We start from the raw sequence: 22375 nt of genomic DNA, 5'->3' as shown, positions 1-22375 counted from the left end.
TCACATATTTACTTAGAAATCATTTCTTTTCCCAATCTTGCATGTTTGGCATTTCAGACTACATTGATAGAATAATTAAGTTTGTTCTGTTTTCTGATATCACATTTAGCTGCTGATGCAGTGAATTAATCTGTATTTGCATATTTTTTGATGAAATCGGCTATCTGGTGCTGCAAATTGATGTTTTGAAAATCTCATAAGTACCCTCAGTAACCTTCTGCAACTACTTTGAATAATATGCTTTGATATGAAGTATCTCTCAGTACGTGCAACTTTAACTTTTGTTCCCTGCCAGGAGATTTCTCCCCTCCTTTCAATGGAAGCTATGGCATTTGTCACAGAAGAGAGAAAGTCTGCTCAAGAATCCACTTTTCCAAATACATACACATTTGACTTATTTGGAGGAGTTGATGTAAGTGGTTTCTACTTTTTTTAAAAAAAATGCTGTAGCATATTGTCAAATACAGTAACTAACACATTGAGTGAGGCATTGGTAGTAGGAATAATTAAATACTAATACTCTTGTTCAAGACAATAGTACAGCCATAGGAAGGTTTGGTTACCCAAGAAAGCCAAATTAAAAATGTAAGGAAGGGATTCTTCATTACAATAGGAATATTGTGTTTTTGGAGACTAAAGTAACTTGGCCTTTTGGCTTAGAAAATGAAGGCTTAAGAGAAAACACAATTTCACTCTACAAGTTGAATAAACAGTCACAGGGTGCAACTTTAACCAAGGTTAAAGTTATGTGATCTTGGTGTGTTTCTTCCATTCTTTTGGAGTGGGGGGTGTAAAGCAGCATGGATTTGCATCACTTTATTGGATGCTAGGAAGGAATCTCCCTCAATCAGATTGAGTATCACAAGGAACGGGAATGTTTTCTCTCTAGCAGGAATGACTAACTAGCAGTCCATGGGGTACTTGTAGCATCAAGAGAGGTAAGGATGGAGGGCACCAATACAGAAAATCAGAAGAAACTTCTAGAGTTGAGAATCTTGACCCTCTGGGTTTTTTCAGACTACAACCCCACAGTGTTAGAAACTGAGATATGAAAGCTAAATGGCAACTTAAACCTAGGTTATGGGTGCAACGATGGAATATCTAGGTGTGTTCTTTTTATAACAAGAATTCCGAAGCTGAAAATGAATGAACTGCAGCTAAAATATTATGTTCATTTTTTACATGGTCTAGTCCTTCACCCGCTCCCCCCATATATTCTTAAGAGGGTCTCTTCTCCAGTCTTCAGAGAGTAGCTGGAAGTGGGGAGGCAGAAATATGTCCCCCTTTCCTTCTACTCTGCAGTTTTAATCTGAAATCTTAGGTGCAGTACTGCACCCAGAGCTCAGAAATTGCTCACTCTAGTGAAATTCCCTATCACAAAATGTGCCTAGAACAGTGGAAGTTTTGAACACTGCAACTCCAACAATCCTTGATCATGCTTATAATCTGGAGGGCCACAGGTTCTGCACCCCTGCTGTAAGTGGCACTAGAAGTGTGTGACTTATTTCACCCAGTATATTTTGAAGTAAGACTCTTCATCAGAGGCACTGCGTATTTTTTATGTTGCAAGGTAAATGTGTTCTATATTAGGCGTCTCATAACCTGACTGGCCAACTGTCCTTCAGCATTTCAAAACGTTTATGGGGCACCCATAATTTCAGTGCTAAGAAAGTTGAGGGTTGTCATGGCTCAGAAGTGATATTCAATCTTCTTGAGAGTCATAGGATCCTGACGTATATAATTAATACTTAGCCTCTTGAATCCAGTATATTAAGTACAAAGTGTCTAGTTTCCTTTTGCATATTTCATAACCAAATCTTTAATCTTAATAAAGCTTCCATTTAGTGGGAGGCTGGCTCTGGCAATGGAACCCCTTGTCAATATATGAGTGGCTGTAATGAATGGGTCTGTGATAGAGCTAACTAAAAGTTGTCTATAAATTAAACACAAGGTCATAGTTAAAAGCTTGGAGAGCAACATGTCTGTATCTTAAAGATAAATTTAGAAAAGCACGTTCTTTTATTACTACAGAATCTTAATAGCTAGCTTGAACTAATATTGAAACTAAGCTATTTCACACTAAAATATAGAGTTGCCTACTACATCAAAATCTTTTAAATCCTCTTCAATGGGAAGTTACAAAAACCTTTTGTCTGTATAAGCTACAATTTTACAACTAATATGCGCAAAGACTGAGTAGTGATGCCGGTTGATATAACGTCTCGATCAGATAAGCTACAGGCAGTGCAGATTTTGCTTTTAAGTAGCCTATAGCTTTTAAAAGTTGCAATGTATTCAACTTCTATTCAGCCTTCACAAGGAGAGGCCACAGGCGTATATTATAGAGTCCTGTCCTCCTTAGTGATAGAGGGGTGGTTCGTGGTCCAGTCCTGTATGTTGTGCAATACAATTGCATCCTGTGCCACTACTGAAAGAATAGACTGGATGCCAGCCCTGATTCTTGCTCTCGGATAGCACCAGCTATTGGTGCTACTGTGTCAACTGGTAGGGAGGACAGGGTGGCTTCCATAAGGTGCAGGAATATGCAAAGGCCATTTTCAAGGGCAGGAGGTGCCCCATAGTCCTATAGATAGCTTTGCTACAATTGTCTGGAATGTTTTCTGGGTGACATTGTTTCCTTTTACAATAGTTGCTTCTGTCTTTTTTAACCCCTTATCAGTCTAATTCCAAGTCTTTCTTTGAAATGGAAAAGAAGGGTAATATAAAAGGGTGTGGGGGGTGAATAAAAGTATCCATTCTTTTTAATTCACTTGACTTATATTTATGTAAGTGTGTTACTGTATTGAGTTTTCCCAGTGTGTATATTCAGTAAATATTAGTAAGTATATGTGTATCTTTAAAATATTAATACATGGCAGGGGGAAAGCTTGCCCTGCAAATGTAAAGATCAGTAGACTATCCATGTCCTCTGCAAATGGCATTGCCTCAGTAAAGTTTTGAATATCTGTTTCCCCAGTGATTTTGTTTTGAATATAAATATAAATTTAAACTGTAGCTTGATTTTCATACAACACTGAAGTATAGTTAAGTCTTTTGCTTATGTGCTTTCCCCCGGAATAGCTGCATCATAGAGGCTAGAAGTTTACACCCCTAATTTCAATATAACTACATTTTTTTCATTATGGTTGAAGCACAGCAAATCTATGTTAATGCTTACTATAGTGTATTGAAGGAAGCTAGGACAATCAATCATGATTTAAAGGTGGTTTGTTTCACTAGCCACTAACCATAGTTTGTCTGTGCTTGGAGATAACAGGTAACAGCACTTCATTGAAAGTGGAAGCACATGCTTCCAAGCTCTTCTTCAGCCACGCAGGAGAGGGGATCACATGGACCCAAAGCTTATACACAATACTAAATTATGGTTTAGTTGCCTGTGAATTCAGCCATTGGCCCAGTTCACCTACTGTATCCTATTAAACCATACTTTAAAACATATTATTGTCTAATCTCAACAAGCAGTGTGCAGATTGCTCAATAGTTCCTGCAGTGTTCTTCCCCCCAGTCTTGTTGCTGCTGCACCACAGATTAAATAAATCAAAGTCTGGGTTGTTGTATCATCTGAATCCAGGTTCATGATTCATTTCTTTCCAAACAAACCATGACAGGTAGGCAATATTTTTCATTTTGGTTTGCCTCTTATTTAGGAGAAACCACAAGCCTCTGTTCAGATCACACAACAAGCCAGATTCAGACTAATTTTTGTCTGCAGCATGGCAGCAGATGGGGAGAAATGTTGTGGGAACTTTGCACCAACTTTGCAGCATGCACAAGCGTACTGCTCATTCACATTAAAACTATAGTTTCTTTTAAAATGCAAACAATGTCATTGCATTGCTCTTGAAATATGACTATGGTTTTGAAGAGAAGCATAGTAAAGTAGGACACTGGATGTTTTGTGCAATACAATAGAGCGGAATTGTCGTTTTTTAAAGTAGTTTGCTTTAAATTTCGATATAGCCCAAAAATTAGGTTTTTTTATTATTAAAATGCATCTATATAAAGTTATTATGTATCTAATTTTCACAGCTTCTAGTAGAAATACTTATGAGACCAACTCTTATTACACAAAAGAAGAAGCAGAAAAGTAAGTCAATAATATACTTCCTTCACCAAACCTTGTTTTGTTTCCTTCTCTTCTTGTGTCCTGATAGAATAATTGGTCACTAAACCAAGTACTGGTAGCAGTACTTGTTTGCTAACATTGTGTGTGTGTTTTAATGATGTATGAAAATGAAGTTTTACCACACAGTTTCTTAACTTTTATGGTTGCAGAGGTGATAAATGCTGGTAAACCGTGTTTGTTTATAGGATTAAATACGGCACAATAAACAAAGTATATAGGCAGTGAACATAGCACATCCATAAAACAGCATTAGACTACTTAGTAACATCTGGATAGTCATGCACAATAACCAGTGTGTTAGAGGACCCGCTCCCCAAACCCTGGAGGCAAGCCCAAATCTTGTTGGGTAGCAGTAGCCAAATGACCAGAATTAAACACCAACCACTGTCATCACTCCTGTGAGTCCAACAGTTTTGGCTAGGAAAATCACAGAGCTTTACAGAACGTCACCTAAGATTTGAGAAACAAAATACTAAGAACCAGACTTTCTGTTCCAACAATACATAAGCCTCCAGGAGGTTATTCAGTAGCAGTTTGTCTGAGCAGCCAAGTCCATGGATTTAGTTCTAGAAATCTTACTCAGAAGAACGCACAGGAAATAGGTGAAGTAGATTTCTTAAAAATTAAATTAAAAATAGTTTTTTTAAAAAAATAGACTCCAGTATCCCAGTGAAAGTATAAGAAAAAACCATTGTTAAGACTACAGTTGTGAATTACAAGACAGGATACAAAGCAACAAAAGCTAGCTTTCTTAGGCTAATACAAACAATATCAGCAAATGGACCAGTGCTGCTTACTTATAATAATAGGCACAGAGTTTCACAATCCAGACAAGCTAAATGCCCTTTCATTTAGAAGCAAGGCTAGAATCATGTGGCATATATATAGGCTCATAAGGTAATAAAAGGAAGTCAAAGTCTCACAGTTTCTTGTTTCATGTGGTGTTCAGAACAGGAATATCACATGATATCTGCAGTATTTCTGTCAGCCATATAAACTTGATGTGAACGGATTGCCTACCTGCCCTAATAATAGTTGTTGTTCCTCTGTGTGTTCAACTTAGATCAGATCTCATTTTTATTGGATTTTAGCAGCTGAGATACTTGCTGAATTTTTTCATTTGTTCATTTGGGCTGTTAAATACAGTGGTGCCTCGCAAGACAAAATTAATTCGTTCTGCGAATTTTTTCGTCTAGCGAATTTTTCGTCTTGCGAAGCACGAAATCCCATAGGAATGCATTGAAAATCAATTAATGCGTTCCTATGGTCAAAAAAAGTCCAAACAAAGCCAAATTTGGTACAACAAGAGTTTATTAAGTGCTCTTTAAAGTCACACATACTGTAAAGAGCATTTCAAAATTCAAACCCAGATTTATTTATTTATTTTTAAACAGCAGAGTGGCCCAATGGTCACAGAAAATCATAAAACTGCAGGGGGAAAAACACAAGCTTCCAGATTCTTGCAAACCCCTCCCCAACTGTTCCCCCAGCCACCCAGCACACAGAAATTCAAATCCAGAATTTTTTTTAAAAAACAGCAGAGTGCCCCAATGGTCACAAAAAATCATAAAAATGCAGAAAAAAACACACAAGCTTCCAGATTCTTGCAAACCCCTCCCCAACACCAAGTCCTTGAATTCCAAACACCCCAACCCAAAATCCAAAACCCCCCAAAAAAGTTTTAAAAGCTTAACTTACCAAATGGCTGCAAAAGAAGTTTTGGAAAAGCTTCAAAAATCACCAAAGTCTTTAAAAACCTGAAAAAAGGCTACTATGTACACTGCGTTCTATGAGTTGCTCCTCGAAGTCAAGTCGCAACTGTATTAATGGTGTTAAGAAAAAGGAAACAAACTTGCAAGATGTTTTCGTCTTGCGAAGCAAGCCCATAGGGAAATTCGTCTTGCGAAGCAGCTCAAAAAACGGAAAACCCTTTCGTCTAGCGAGTTTTCCGTCTTGCGAGGCATTCGTCTTGCGGGGCACCACTGTAGTGTGATGACGTATGTCATAGTTTGTGGTTGATTGTTCAGGAAGCATTAATCAGTTTTTTCTATTGCAGTAAGCGATGACCTCATCAAGGATTGTTTAAGCATATTGTACAACACTTGCATATGTGTAAGTTATATTTTCTGTTCTATCTATAATTTTTGTTTTGTGATGCAGCTAGGTTTAGGGGATTCTTGGTCTGACATAGAAAAACATTCAAAGCATTAAATTAATATTGCGTGCTGCAATATTCTTGATGCTAAAATTTCTATTGCATTTCACAAATTGCAGTGTAGCAAACCTGTTGCTGCTTGCATTTTGTCTAAACATCTTTTAAATAAGGACTCATTGCTATTTATTGCTGAAGTGTTTTAAGCCTTAATGCAGTGGCTTGCTGTGGGAATCTTGGTCAGCATTCCCTGTTTAAGACTCTTTTCAGTTATGTATGCTTTTTAAATATTATTCTGGAATTGTATGAGTCATTTTATGTTTTTGGTAGTATTTAAACTGGGTTTTTTTAAAAAAAAATAGAAACTTTTTATCAATATAAAATTAGTGTTGAAAACTAGAGTTGAGTTCATGACATTAAATGTTGCATGAAAACAAACCAATAATTCCTGTCATTCACATTACATTTGTATGCATTCACAAGACTATTGGATACTTTTCTTAGCAGGTATGCACTTTTATACTCACGTCATTTGAGCAGCCTAGCTTTCCCTTTTGAGAATTTATTGCTCTTCTACTTAAAGGCAAAGAAAGCTGGAAAGGTTCAGAATCCTATGTGGAATAACAAGGAAGGCACTTTTCTCCATTCCTTTTTAATTTCCACTTTGCTGCCTCCTGGGAGAGCCCTGTTTTTCTTTATTATTTTAAAATTATATGTGATGTTTGTCTTAGCAGTGTTAGCTTTTGCTCATGTGTATATGTGGTTTCTCATTGTTGTAGACTGAAGGAGTCACTAAGCGATTGGCAGAAAGAAATGATTTTGTATTGTTCTTGTTTACATTGATGACAAATAAAAAGACATTCCTGCAAACAGCCACCCTTATAGAAGACATCCTGGGAGTAAAAAAGGTTTGTTGATAATCTAGCCTATACTGTCATGTTCTCATTTAATCTTGAAAACTCTTTAACAGCTTGTAAGTAGAAGTCCCTTCTCAGTTCAGTAACTGATAAAAAAAATATTGTATCCTAAATGGAAAAAGCCATATTACTTGCTCCTAGCCTGTCTTTCCTTTGCAATGTTTAAGAGTAGCTTGGCAGCACCTCTCCTAACTGTAAAATGGAATTTTGGAAAGGCATCATGTAATAGCAAGGCTGGGTACCTTTTATTGAGCCTGCTGCAGTGAGTCCCCATTATACATCTCTGCATGCACTGCTTTGATTACCCCATTCATGCCTTAGCTTTCTGGTCTCAAATAAAGTAATGTTGTGGGTAGCACTATGCCCACTTCTGGATACTGGAATTTACAAAGGAAATGGTGAAGCAAGTGTGTCCAGAGAATAGTGACTAGGGTGGTGTACAGGGTCTGGAGGGACAGTTGGGAAATGAGTAGGTTTGGTGTGGATAAGAAAAGGTTAAGGGGACATGTCTGCTGCCTTCAAATACCTGAAGGGCTATTGCACGCAAGAGGGAGCAGACTTGTTTTCTGTTGTTTCAGAGCTAAGAGCTGTGGACAGTGGAATGGACTGCCTTGGGTGGTGGTGGGCTCGCCTGCATTGGAAATGTTTAAGCAGAAGCAGGGAAACCAGTTGTCGGGGATGCTGTATTTTAAGTTCTGCATTGCAGATCCTTCTTTGATTAGGAAGTTGGATTAGGTGATCTCCAAGGTCTCTTCTGATTCTGAAATTCTGTGATTCATTTTTTTTATCATGAGCTTGGAAATGCATTTATTTAGCACTTAAGTTTGATCAGCAGATTTAATTAGATCTCCCTTTTCCCAGTTAAAATAATAGCCGAGGCTTTCAAGAGAGAAAGGGGGGAATTTTTAAAGATGAGACATTATTTCCCGACCCCCATTATGTTTGCTATTTAAACCTTGTTTGGGTTTGCATTGAGACAAATACAGCATAAATGTAAATGCTATTATTCATTTGTAGTACACAAGCTAAAAACTTTGGGTGTAATGTTTCATGAAACTTGTACCCTTTCAGGAATCTGAGGAGTTTCCTTATGTTCTCTAACTTGTGAGATTAGTTGTCAGTTGCTGTCAATAATTTTCAGCATTGTGCCATTAAGAAAAATTGCTTCGCAAAGAGTAATTTACCAGTTATAATTTTAAAATATGTTCCCAAAGGTATAATTCATTCAAATTAAAATGAGATACAAGAAATAGAAGGAAAACCAAGAAACAGGGGACTGCAGTCAGTCTCATTTTATACCCTGCACTCTCATAAATGGTGCACAGATGTCCTTAAGACTTTCAGTTTCATTATAAGATAACTCCGCAAAATGCTTAAGCTAGAAGCATATTGCAATCATGTTCTTTTTCTATATTCAGTATTATTATTTTAGCTGCTAGTGCTAAAAGAAGTAAATTCTTTTAATTTTCTAGAAGTCCAGAAAGTGGGAAGGTGGCTTCATACCCCCATCTAATTAAAGAAAAATAATAAATTATTCCTGCAGTTAATAATTTCCAGCCAATCAGCATGGAACAATATGCAGTTTTGTGGTGAAGTGCGGTATAATTTGTGACTGTTTATTAATGTTAATAATGTATCAGAAGTAAGTGTTGATAACTCCTAAGTGTTGATAACTCATAACTGCCTTTGCTGTTGTGCAGCATGATCTCTCAAGATTGTTGTATGGCCCAACTAATACATTACTTAGATAGAATAGGAGTCCCTGGAAAGCTGTTCTCCTATGATAGGCTTCCATGTTGCCTAGGTAAAGTATTCTTTTCCCGCTCCAACTTGTCAAGGAGCAATATGATAGCAACAGCCCCACATGATCAGAACTTCTGTACTTTGCTGGGGTGACGCCTTTGTACAGACGTATACAAAACATTAGATCCGTTTTAAGTACTTGCTATACAGAATCTAATGAGCCTCACAGCAAGCAATATAAAAAGTAAAACGGTTACAGTAAGCCCACAACTTGCATGCAATTTACTTGTGCCCATTCAGTTTTACATGCTTGGCAGAAACATATTTTTTTTCAATAGAAAGGGGGTGGGTGTCTGGGAAATCCCAGCTGCCATTGAGCTCAATGTGTTTTGACTAGATGTGATTTTGGCTGTAGGCATGATCCCTGTAACATAGCCCCACATAAATTGCAGACTTACTGTAGTTATGTTAATGTTCTTCAGAGTGGTAAATTAAGAGATTCCTATCTCTGTATAATGCCCTATCTAGGAGTTTGCCAAAAAGTGTTAAGTGAGGTGAGGACAGAGGTGCACACCAGCTCCTTTTCAGACCTTCAGCTGAGTGCATCTTAGGTTCCTGACTGCAAATGCACTTTGAATTGAATATTAATGCAGTTAGACTCCTCCTTGTAAATGGGAACCCTGGTTTCACTATCAGTATTCTAAGCACATTCAGCTGAATATGTTCAGGATTCCCCTTTGTCTTAGGGATAAAATGAAGTGCAGGTTAGCATGTTTAAGGACATTGAGATCAGTGCTGCCTTTCTCCACTTCTAGCTAGTGGTTTCAGATGGAGATCAGAATAGGCTTTTAATCTGCAAGAATCTTGGAAATAATATCTTTGCTGAAAATTTTAAAAATCATCTATGGGTCACTAGCAGTCAGCATATCGCTTGTCATGTTTTAGGAAATGATTCAGTTGGAGGATATTCCAAACCTCTCCAGTCTAGTCTCTAGCTTTGACCAACAGCAGCTTGCAAACTTCTGCAGGATCCTTGCAGTTACAATTTCAGAACTGGACACAGGCAGTGATGACAAACATACACTTCTTGCAAAAAATGCTCAGCAGAAAAAGAACATGGGTCCTTCTCGGGCAGAAATTAATCAAGGTAAAGCATCCTGTTTCTGAAATTAATATGTACTCAAATTGATATGTACTCAGTTAAAGTATTTTAAGATGGAAGTAAACTTGATTTCATTTGGATTTCTAATAATAGTTGTTCCATCAATTTAACATTTGTTAATCCTATTTGCTTCTTGTCATAGCTGCACTCCTCAATATACCAGGCTTCATTGAACGACTGTGTAAACTAGCAACCAGAAAAGTTTCAGAAACAACAGGAACTTCAAGTTTCCTTCAAGAATTGGAGGAGTGGTACACCTGGCTAGATAATGCACTTGTACTTGATGCACTAATGCGTGTGGCAGGTGAAGAGACAGAGCAAAGCAGCACAGGTACCTGCTTTTAAATTTACTAGAACAGCCATTTAATAATCTGGTAGCTTTATCACCTGTAGATCTGCGTGTGGCCTTGTCTTGCACTGTACTCTTGCTTTGACATTTTCGTACTGGAATGGAAGCATGTGTGCAGCAGTCCCTAAAGACTGAAAAGACTTGTGTATTCAGTTTCTGCTACATTGGAGAAACTTAACATCTTCTCATTTCCTACCTTTTTCTTGCATTGATAACTATTATATAACTACCTCCTTGCCCTTTTTTTTTTTTTTTGTCTTTTAGAATCTTCAGATGAGAGTGGATTTGCCTCTACTTCACCAAGGAATCAACTTCCACAGACCATGAAGATTATGCATGAGATTATGTATAAACTGGAAGTTTTGTATGTCCTCTGTGTGCTTTTAATGGGCAGGCAAAGGAATCAGGTGAGATTCTGCATCAGAAGTGTATAGTGAATTGCAAGCAGTGGCTCTGAAAATTCAAATGGGGGTCCAGCTATTTAAAATCCTACAATCTTTTCAAACTCTAGACCACTAATAATCTTATCTTGTAGGAAATGGATGCTTGTTGATTCATGTATCTTGCACAGTGATCAGCTATAAGGTTTTTGGTTGGTGATCTAGTAAGAATTTAATTTGTATGTGCCTTTATGTACTTTTCCATTTGCCAAGTACTTTGCATTAAGATAGGCAGCAGTTAAGGCACCCTGCTTTATGCAAATACTTTGAAATGAGGCTTTTGGCTAAGGAAGTCCATGTCATGTTTTATGCCAGTCTATTTTGGGATCAACAAACTCACACTAAAAAGTTTCACTTTAAATTTTGAAATTTGGTGCATTATTGAAAACAAGTAGATTAAAATGAAGGGTGTAGCCACTGCAGAAGCACTCTTGAAACAACATTTTCTTCATTCCTATTCATTCTTGTGGGGTGTGCAGAATAGAAATCCCTAAGGGATATTGCTGGATATTGAAATATATATTTTTCAGAGTTAATTTGTGTGTGTGTGTGTGTGTGTGTGTGTAGATTATGATTTTTATATTTATATATATAATGGGCTATATTTTGTGGGGAAGTGGGGGAGCTTTAAAGAATAAACTGGCACAGTTTATGGAAGATCTTAAAACAATATACCTGTAGTGAATATACCTGATCATTCTTCTTGCCTAGGTTCACAAGATGATTGCAGAATTCAGATTGATCCCTGGCCTTAATAATTTGTTTGATAAATTGATCTGGCGGAAGCATTCAGCATCAGCCCTTGTTCTGCATGGGCATAATCAAAACTGTGACTGTAGCCCGGTGAGTATTAGGTTTAAGCTGCTGCATAGAGTATGTTCTTTTGAAATGGCCCTTAAGAGCTCATATGTAATAGCTGTTAATAATGTTGATAGCTAGCCTCTTCAGTTGTTTTTCATACTAGTATTTTTTTCTGATTGCAATGGTAACAGCATCACTCTCTAAAATGGCTTAAATATTTTTTAAAGCCTGGAAGTCGTGAGTTGATGTTTCTACCGGTCTGCTAGGAAGGATATTCTGTAATGTTTCTTATAAAATAAATTCTCAACTTCTTTCTTCTGTAGGATATTACATTGAAGATACAGTTTTTGAGGCTACTTCAGAGTTTTAGTGATCACCATGAGTGAGTATAGAATATGTTTGCCATAAACTTTGTGGTGGCACTTCATGTATTGCTGAATTGATAGAACATCATATTTGAAGTAACTCGGATAATTTAGAACCTCCTTAAAAGTAACATACAAAGAATATGTAATAGTTTTGATCATGTTTTACTGTTACACTTCCAAGAAGTGAGTGAAAAGATATTGGGAGGTATTTGTAAAGCACATTTTGGGAGAGACTATTCAGTGGCTGCCAGCATGCAAGGGACCAAAAAATGGAATACAGCTGTTTAGACTAGTTTTGTCAGAGGACACTTTCAAAGGCACTATGCGCATGAATTTTGAGATTCTAAACAGATTGCCCCAAATCTAAACTTATATTTAGGGCATTCTTTATCAAAAAGTTCAGGGGGAAAGGAACTGGAATTGTGAAACTTGGCCTTCTGCTATTTTAGGAGTTCCTTTTTCACAATTTCCTTTAATATGACAGTATTCAGCTAAATAATTACGCAAGCAGAATGATTCCTGCTTGCGCAACAGAAGTTTGCCCCCCCTCACACACACACCATCCCCAAATCTGTTCTAAAGTGTTGGGGGGAAACCCCAGAACAGGGGGAGATGGGGGAAGGGGAGACATTATGTTGCACAAGCGGAAGTCATTCTGCTTGTGCAAGGAACTACCTAATGCTACTTTGAATGCAACCTGTAATTTATTCTGTGGGTTCATTCTACTTTGTAAATTTGTAAATTGTAATTCTACTTTGTAAATTACAGGTTGCATTCTACTTTGAATGCAACCTGTAATTTATTCTGTGGGAATATAGATGATACATTAAAGAATCAATGTTTGTAATCACTCCTTCTGTCCTGATTTTTATAATAGGAACAAGTATCTGCTCCTAAACAGCCAAGAGCTTAATGAACTGAGTGCAATATCCCTCAAAGCCAACATCCCTGAAGTAGAGGCAGTTGTCAACACAGACAGGTAGAGAGAAGTGCATGTATGTTTGTATCATTTGTTCTTTCTGAAAGTATGGCAAGTATCCTATTTTACCAGGCCTGTCTCTTGAACCCTTGCAATAAGTTGGGTTATCTCTAACTTTGTTAGTATGTTGAACTAGCAAAAACGTGAATCACTCACACAATGCAATGGCATCTTTCTGAAGTGTATATTGGACATCTGGGTGGGGCCACATATGCTCTTTAGGGATTGCTTGCAGTCCTTTACAATCAGCTTCTACCCCTAAAGCCAACTCTGTCCCTTTTGAGGCAGAACTTAGGTCTGTTTATTCAGACCTGTGAACACTTAACAGCCAATGTTGGCTGGAGAGTGAATGCATAAGCGATGGATTTTGAGAGTGGAGGTTGCAAATCATAGGTTATTTTGATAACTGATGGGAACATTCATGGGAAGCAGGAAAAGGATCACATAGGACTTCATAAGGAATTTAATTAGCATATTTAAAGTATGCATACACTTATACAAATGAACATATTTATTTATATAATGCCCTTTATACCTATATTTCTGCTTAAATATTTATTACATACAAATTCCAAATTGGGTCACGCTGACTTCCTAGTGAATTGCTGCACATTCTGTTTATGAATGTAGCTTGTGCAATGCTTTATGTTACCCTGTTTGAGGTATGGGACATTCTTTCCATCTAAGAGGGAACAAGTTTCACAGCTTCACCCTTTTCATAGATTGAGTTTGTGGGCAAAAGCAGCATACATTATTTTTTTTAAAAACAAAACAAGTAGTAGCAAGATGTGGTCCTTACTGCCCCCTTTCCAAGCTATCTGGCCTGGAAAATAACATTGCTGTAGATGTCAGTTTGGAGGACAAAGGTGCAAGCAAATGGACTTCAACCCTCCGATTCCTAACATTTGAGGATTCATGGGACTGATTATCGTTCATTTGCCTAGCAGAGAGTTCAGTTGATATGGAATGATAAACCGGGTAAGGTGGCCTCTGTGTTTTAGCCACAGGCCAACACCATTCTGCTTTTGCTTGTTTTCATAACTTCCCTATAATTACACATTGTGTAATCTTGTACATCTAGAGACATCTGGAACATATAAGTATTTTCATATTGGCTACCAAAAAACCCTGGGTGTAAAACTTTTTTTAAAAAATTGAACTAACATCTGTTGGGTTAGAATATGCAAGTTCTGAGTTTGTACAGTTCTGAATGCTGTGTAATGGAAAAGTAACAACCCATTCTTGTGCATGTAAGCTCAGAAATATCCTACATTCAGTGAGGCTTAGATTTAGACTGTAGTCATGTTTTATTTTATTCATAGAATATATACAGCACTTGATTACAAAAACAAAACAAAACCTCAAAGCGGTTTACAAAAAGCTAAAACAATAAAATTTGTAGTATCTGTTTGTGTGAGAGAGCACAAGGTTTTTACAAATGCAGATTTTCTTCTTGGGCACTTAAGATTCAATCCCATTGAAAAGGTTTTTAGAATTACAATAGAAAATTCATTCACCAGCAGGGGGTGTTAGACTCTAATGTTCCATGGAGTCACAGTATGTTCAAAATACACCATCCATTTTGAAATGGTTGTAGCATTGCAAAAGCTTGGCATAGTTTACTCAGGTACTGCTGTATAGAACTGCTAGATATTTTCTTAATAAATTCCCCTTCAACCCATTGGTTTACTCATTGTAATTTCTCCCCATGTTTTAGGAATTTAGTCTGTGATGGGAAAAGAGGCTTGCTGACCAGACTTCTTCAGGTAATGAAGAAAGAGCCAGCGGAATCATCATTCAGGTGGGCTCTGTTATTACTACATTAAGCATAGTGTTCTGTTGTAGGAAAACTTGATCTTCAGAGTCCAGAGAGAAAGTGGATCCTTGCCAACTATTAAAAAACTTCAATTTTGATTAGTTTTGTCCTTGAATTGAAAAAAATTGAGGCCAGCAGTGCTCAGGGATAGGAGACCCTCTCTCAACATGGTTTCTACCCTGCCCATGACCTTAAAGTTGCCTAGTCTCCAAAGATGTCTTAGTTGTTTAAGCTTTGAATCCTAACTAGTGATACACATAAGGAAGATCCACATATATAGCCAGTTTTGCTTTGCTTTCCTTCAACTGTTCTCACTATCAAAAGAGCATGTCACATAAAACTGTTTCCACTTTTTATTTACAATTAACCAGATGTTTCTTTCTTAATATAAGGTGTTAATTTTATTTTATGCACCAGGTTTTGGCAAGCCAGGGCAGTTGAAAGTTTCTTACGAGGCGCTACTTCTTATGCAGATCAGATGTTCCTGCTAAAGAGAGGGCTCCTAGAGGTATTCTAAATGTTTACTAAATACATATGTTTGTGAAGCATGCTTCTAAACCCTTAAACCCTTGATTTCTTAGAGAACATGGAGTCTTTACTAAGAGTTAATCAACTTGTTAGACATTGTCATAATCTAGGGTTCAGTCTAATCTTCTGAAGTTTGTCACTTTACTGTGCTCTGTGTCTCTGAAACACCACAGTTATAAATTATCAGGCTTGATCCCCTAGCAAGTCAAAACACCTTCCAGTAACAAGTATAGGAAGTCAAAGCCATTTTATTTCTGCCTGCAGAAAGCAAAATGTGAAGCTTATTGTCTTTATGGTAATATTTTTCTCCTTGCCAGCATATTCTCTACTGCATTGTAGACAGCGAATGCAAGTCACGAGATGTGCTTCAGAGTTACTTTGATCTTCTGGGAGAACTGATGAAATTCAACATAGATGCTTTCAAGAGGTTTAATAAATACATCAATACGGATGAAAAGGTAAACCTAAACCCCCAGAGTCCCAAATGAATCCTCAGCCTTATAATATATTGGATGCTGGCAAAGCCTAATCACTCTACTTTTTTTAGTTTCAGATATTTTTGAATCAGATCAACAGCTCACTGGTTGATTCCAACATGCTGGTTCGTTGTATTACTTTGTCTCTAGATCGATTTGAGAGCCAGTCAGATATTAAAGGTAACTTTGTGGTCTGTTCTGAGACCAAGAAATTGTTTTTAAAATATGGGCAACTGTGTCTATAACCATCAGGGATGTGGTGGCTTCTGAAAATCCTTTTGGAATTATTGGGTGCAATGATTGGTTCCTGGTCCATGGCGAGCAGGTACATACAGGGTCTGGCTTTTCCCCCATGCTGATTAGCAGTGGCATATTTGCTGCACAGCCAGCAACTTCAGAAAGATTTTCAGCAGCCACTAAGGCTTAGATGAATTGATGATAACAAACAGGTAAAACTCCTAGTATCTGTTCACAATAGATAAGCACCCATTGTTGCTACTGCTTCTGTTTTTGTCTGAGTTTCTTTGAAGTTAAAAAAGTGGTAATTTTAATGGGCACTTCATGTGTTTGCTTTTCTCAATTAACGAACAGTGAATAGAAACAAATATTGGCAAAGCTGTTAGTCCTTTCAAAAATGATTCTTGGCTCAGCTCTTTCAACCTAACAAATGGCTTGTCTCCTACAGTGGCAGAAGTCCTGTCTGAGTGCCGCCTGTTATCCTACATGTCACAGATGTCCATGAGGATGTCCTTCCTTTTCCGGCTTATTAATATTATTCATGTACAGACGCTCACACAGGTAAAAAGCTGGCACTGATCTCCCATGGAGCATATGTAAATAGATTTTGTATCCAATGTGATGTTTTCCTTTAAGTTCCTAACCTGTTGGACTCTTGTGTTCCATAAATGGACTCTGGGAATATCTGTTAGTTTGAGCCTTTTATATTTTTTATCCTTATTTTCTTTACTATAGGAAAATGTAAGTTGTCTGAACACAAGTCTAGTTATCTTAATGCTGGCCCGAAGGAAGGACAAACTTCCCTTCTATCTTCAGACACTGCAAGAGATGGAATACACCAAGAAATACCCTGGATTTATCCTGAATAATTTTCACAGTCTTCTGCGTTTCTGGCAACAGCATTACCTCAATAAGGACAAGGACAGCACCTGCTTAGAAAATGTATGTCTGTTCCAGTTGCTTTGGAATATGCTCTTTATATTTTGTAATTGTGGCCCAGTGGGGAAAGAGTAAAAGAGATAGGTGATGTAATGACAGTGCTAAGGCAGTGTAATACAACAGCAACGTGAGTGTCAGGGTGTATTTTAAGAATATGCGAGAATTGAACGTTCTTAGGTGGCTGTGTTGGGCTCTCAACAAAACGAAAGCATTTTTTGGTTATTTTAAGTGTCACAGTTTCTTGGTAAGCCAGAACAGACTGTGCGCTGCCACAGAAACATTCTGCTTCCTCAAATGCAGGCTACATCTGCATTGAAAAAGTGAGAACCCATGTTTTGTTAGGTGGATCTAAACTTGACTGAATTTCTTAGCTATAGTAAAATAGTGCTTTCTATGTACCTATGCATTTGGTCCATGTTAATTTGAAGCAATAGCCCAGCATTGTCTGGTACTTTATATACACATACACCCCCACGCACACCATGATTAGCATGGAAATGCTTATGCTGTGTTCTTGGCCAGTTGTGGCATAACATTTTTCCACTGGAAGGCAGTTTTTATAACTTTCTATAGTAAAATTCATATGGAAAACATTATCATTTTGGTCTCCCTGGAGACATCTGGCTGATTACTGGGTGGGGGATGTCCTGGTTCAGGCCAGAAAAATTGTTGTGCTACTGGGCCAAATTTAAAGTTTCACTTGTTGGCATATAAAGCCCTAAACAACTAGGGACCAGGCTGTCTGAAAGATCGCCTTTGCAGTTGTCTGTGGTGCCGTGTGTGCTGGAGGTTTGTTTCATGGTAACTCAGAAGTCCTTCGGCACGGGGGCACCTGCCTTGTGGAATACAACATCTGTCGAAATTAGGCAGGCTCCAACAATAGGTTATATGCTAAAAAAACCACTTCAGTGGGCTTTCCCAGATTTGATTCACGGGCAGTATCAGATTTTTTTTGTGGGGGGCACTATATTTATTATACATTGCTGTGATATTTGTTCATATTCAGCAGCCTATTTATTTGGAAAATTTCTAAAATTTCTAAAATCGTCATACTGATTGCAGAATTTCTGCATTCTAAGAAAATTTCCTTTCCTTTCAAAAGAACACGCTCCTGAAAGAAGACTGGGCTAAGTTGCGTATACCGTTGCTCTGAATTCAATTTGAATTCCTAGTTTCCCTGTGTTTGATAATGGGTGGGGCCAACATGAAGTTTCTGTTCTTGGTAGCAAGTTAGTTGCTAGATACAGCTGCATTTTAGTGGCACTTGCTGTTGTGCTGTAGCATAAACTGTTTTTTCTACCTTCTTTACAGAGTTCATGTATTAGTTTTTCCTACTGGAAAGAGACTGTATCTATACTGCTTAGCCCAGACCGGACATCACCTTGTGCCATAGTTAGCTACATTGATGAGGCATACATGGACATGGACAGAGATTTCGCCGAGGAGTAATTCTTCAGGCTCTGGCTTCCAATGGACTGTGCTTCAGAGGGAATCTTGCAGACAATGGATTTTCAGGGATATGCTGTGTGCACAAACTTGGAACTATGGAATGTTACCATGTTAAAGTTTTCTCTCTCCATCCCCTGCTCTCAGCACTGTTTTGAAGAGCAAGACATCACCAACTTCCTAGTCAACATATTCAGGGAATGCTTGTGTTCTGTCCGAAATTGTCTGCAAAAAGCCCAGTCTTTTCTGCTCACTGTGGCTAGAATCCTTTGAGTTTGATAGATGGGATCTTTCAGATGTGCAGTTGTTAGCTGTGGCTTTTTATCCTGGCTACCAGAATTAGATGTTAAAAGTGCAGGCAATTTTTTGGGCCATCCAAACAAGCCGATTTTTATGGGCACGCCAGATGCACACCAGCCACATTTAAGCCACTTTAAAAAGTTTCTATTTTTATTGCTTTTTCCTTTGCATTGGGATATAGAACTGATTGTGTGTGTATTTTGTTTTTAAATTCTTGGAGATAATAGCTCTCTTCACTTCTTTGCAAACTACTTTGGGATTGTCTCCTACAAAACTTGTGTCCAAACCCCTTATTTTATCTTGTTGTGGTATTGCATCCAGAAGTATCTCTCTCCGTTCTGTGGAAATCTCTTGTCTTCAGCTGATTTTACAGTGTGGTCTAGAACAGGCATACATTGTGGTGATGGGGTTAGTCTTGGGAGCCTAGCTTTGACTAGGCACTAATGAATTGAAATTAACTGATTTCCCCCACTCTAAATATTGCAGCCTGACCATTTTGTCAATAAATAACCAAGTCAAGTTGAAAATTTATTCTGCAGTCCTGCTTTGGCTGACCATAAAATCCGCTCTTGAACTTTTGCTATTTGGAAACCTAACACTCTAGGCTAAAATAGCAAAATTAACACCTTTTATTCCAATTGTGTATATATATTTATTTATTGTTCCTGAAGTGTAATAGTTACTGGAATTGGCTGATCTTCTCCTAATGATACATGTATTAAATGCTGCCCAGTGATTTTGGTTTGGGGACAAATTGCTCAACAACATCTGAGTTTGCTCTTGTAACTGCTGGCATTTAAACAAGTCACTTGGAATATAAGCTAATATTTGAAGTCAGAAACTTTCTGAACATTCTTTTCATTACTGTGCTAAAGCACTTTAAGAAGCTTTAGCAGCCCTTTATCTCCCTCAGTTTAAAATTACTTTGATTGTCCCTTAATGTGTAAATGTATACTTCTGGGACATACTCATATAGCACAATATACCCCTGAAAAGTCTTGTGTTAGAATGCTATGACTATGTGGTATTTTCCTCTATGAAGGAAAACCTTAAATATCAGAACCAGTCTTGGTTCAGAAAGGTAATTTCCAGACATGGAACTTAACAGTAGCTGGGAAAGCGGAGTGCTTGACTATTCTCATCATCTTTACCCTGCACTTTTTGCTGCACCTTATTTTCAGATAACGCCATGGAAAGAACAGCTGGACTGCAGCAGGTTTGTTTACAGATACTATTTTAATATATATTTGCCTGATAAAAAAACAAAGGCACTTGCTTCCAGAATAAAAAGTATAGTACTGTTCTATCTCACAGTACTAGTTGCTCTTTGGTTTAAATCAGGCGTCCTCAAACTCGGCCCTCCAGAATTTTTTGGCCTACAACTCCCATGATCCCTGGCTAGCAGGACCCAGTGGTCAGGGATGATGGGAATTGTAGTCTCAAAACAGCTGGAGGGCCAAGGTTGAGGAAGCCTAGTTTAAATAATCTAATTGGTTGGGCATCTATTGAAGGAACAGCGCAGCACTTTAAGACCCAATCTGTGTTCTCCTTTGTGGTATGTTAGAAATTAAAATGGAAATATGGGAGCAAATTATGTATCTGCTGTGCAGGAGCAACCAACCCACATCCTTTTTGATTATTTTTTTTTTAAGGATATGTTAAAATTTTCATCCCAAGGCACTATTAAACTGGCTTTACCTGACTCCACATGCCTTTGACAGTTATCAAATGAGTCCAAGTGTTGAGGTAACTTTTTATAGCAGACATTTGCTTCTTGGTTTTAACCTGTTCCTTCTTGGGCTCATCCTTTTTCCCCTTCCCCAAATTCTAGGTTATATTTATGCGCTGATTCTATAAATGTAGTAACCCTACACTTCAAATTAAACGCTATGTATTAAAAGGCTCAAATGAGACTGGATGCCTTCCGAGTCGTTTTAATTATTGCATCCAGTCTGCAAAGAACTTACTAATTTTCATCCAGTATATATGACATATTTCCTTGTAATTGAATGGTCAGGCTGCTTTGTTTCTTTTATGCATTTGACTCAGGTGAGACTGATCCTTAGCTACTCCTGGGAGTGGCTTGGTATCGCCCACCACGCTCCTCTATTTGTTTCCAGTTTATTGGTATAGGCTCAGGGGTAAGGAACTTGCAGCCCCTCAGATGTTGCTGCACTACAGCTTCAATCAGCCTCGGCCATAGTGGTTAGACCTGATGGGAGTTGGAGTCCACCAACAATTAGAAGGCCACCTGTGTTCCCTATCCCTGTTACAAGGTGATTGCAAGGAGTTGAGCTGGGGTTTTTGACTCAGGCTGCACCATTTTCCTTTTAGTTCCTACAGGGAGCTTGTATGCCTGAGAGATCTCCCGCCACAGCTTTTCTCATAGAATCTTCTTTGCAAATGTTTAGAGACTGCAATGGTAGGCTTGGATTTAAATGCAAACTGCTTCAAGGAGTGATACCGATGAGTGACACTTAAATGTGGCTGAAAAACAAAAAAGGTCACTGTTGGCTGTGTTGGCTTTGGTTTGGATTTTTAATCACTAAAGGAATGGAACTGCTGTGTGGCAAGAGGGTGGGCCTCACCAGGCCAACAAATGTTCCTGGAAATTTAAAGTATCTCAAGTGGATTAATGTTCATGCTGCCCAGATTAATGCTGATTTACTAACAGCACATAAATGTATTAAATGGAAACTATTAAAATAATTTTATTTTAAAAAAATATGCTAGTGAAGGTCTTTCCTTTTTCTGCACCAATTCTCATAGTCACAGAGCTCTTCCTATAAAGAGCATGGATTGGGTATAAGCAAGTGGACTTCACAGTTGTAATGCTCAGGTGGAGGTTTGTGAGTTGATGGGTTAACAATAGACACACTGAAATTATCAACGGGTCTATTCTTTGTATGGCTGGAAGTGATTACCACACTTTTTTAACAAGTCTTAAGGACCCTTATGGTTGGTGCCAATTCTACTTTAGTGTAGGATCTGTTGGCATACTTGTGTGATTGTGTATAATTCTGCATGCTTTGGGAACAGGTACCATTAATGTGGAAGCTTGCAATCTGAATATGCTTTGAGAAGGGATAGTTAAGGGGAACTTAGCTGCCTCCTAACCATCTTCAGTAGGGATATGTCTGCTGTAGAACGTAGCACAGTATCTTTGCAGCCCTGGGTCAACTGTATTATTACTGTTGCATAGCTATCATTAGATGCTGTATGTCTAAGAATTAAAAACATTGGCTTCACAATGAAGGCTGCTCTTTGTCAGGTAGAACAATACATTTCCCCTTTATGTGGGTTCTTGAGTTATTTTTCCAAAAGACTTTGATCTATACATACTCCATGATTGAAGTTTTCACACCTGACCATGTTTCCTTACCTGCAGTACTTGAGAAAACACCTCTATCACCACTGGAAGTCAAGTCTCTACAGGGCCTTCCTCCACTAAGTAGATGGGGAAAGTTGCCTATTGATGGAATTCTTAGAAAAGGACTTTAAAATGGAAAGATGGCAGGAAGAACTTTCAAATAGAGGAATTGTCATAGTGAGAACAATAGTCCACCCACCCTGCT

At 38.0% G+C, this 22375-nt stretch overlaps 1 protein-coding gene across 2 annotated transcripts in view; it reads left to right on the top strand.

Moving 5' to 3' along the window:
• The window catches only part of TRPC4AP (transient receptor potential cation channel subfamily C member 4 associated protein), a 33229-nt gene extending 11704 nt beyond the window's left edge, over nt 1-21525 (top strand). Inside the window, exons 3-19 of one of the 2 annotated variants that reach the window (XM_083618563.1) lie at nt 296-412; nt 4051-4108; nt 6204-6259; nt 7079-7207; nt 9905-10106; nt 10264-10452; nt 10735-10877; nt 11622-11753; nt 12035-12093; nt 12957-13058; nt 14776-14859; nt 15292-15382; nt 15720-15860; nt 15950-16058; nt 16564-16676; nt 16851-17057; nt 18366-21525. In XM_083618563.1, the coding sequence (XP_083474689.1) occupies nt 296-412; nt 4051-4108; nt 6204-6259; nt 7079-7207; nt 9905-10106; nt 10264-10452; nt 10735-10877; nt 11622-11753; nt 12035-12093; nt 12957-13058; nt 14776-14859; nt 15292-15382; nt 15720-15860; nt 15950-16058; nt 16564-16676; nt 16851-17057; nt 18366-18503 (2070 nt within the window). In that variant the 3' untranslated portion in view covers nt 18504-21525. Of the gene's footprint in view, nt 1-295; nt 2950-3744; nt 4109-6203; nt 6260-7078; nt 7208-9904; nt 10107-10263; nt 10453-10734; nt 10878-11621; nt 11754-12034; nt 12094-12956; nt 13059-14775; nt 14860-15291; nt 15383-15719; nt 15861-15949; nt 16059-16563; nt 16677-16850; nt 17058-18365 lie in introns of both variants that reach the window. The other variant, XM_083618564.1, reaches the window with a different exon arrangement.
• The last annotated feature ends 850 nt before the right edge of the window (nt 21526-22375 follow it).

Source organism: Podarcis filfolensis (genome assembly GCF_964270895.1).
Source record: "Podarcis filfolensis genome assembly, chromosome: 6".
Lineage (NCBI taxonomy): Eukaryota > Metazoa > Chordata > Lepidosauria > Squamata > Lacertidae > Podarcis > Podarcis filfolensis.
This window is presented reverse-complemented; position numbering and strand designations above follow the sequence as displayed.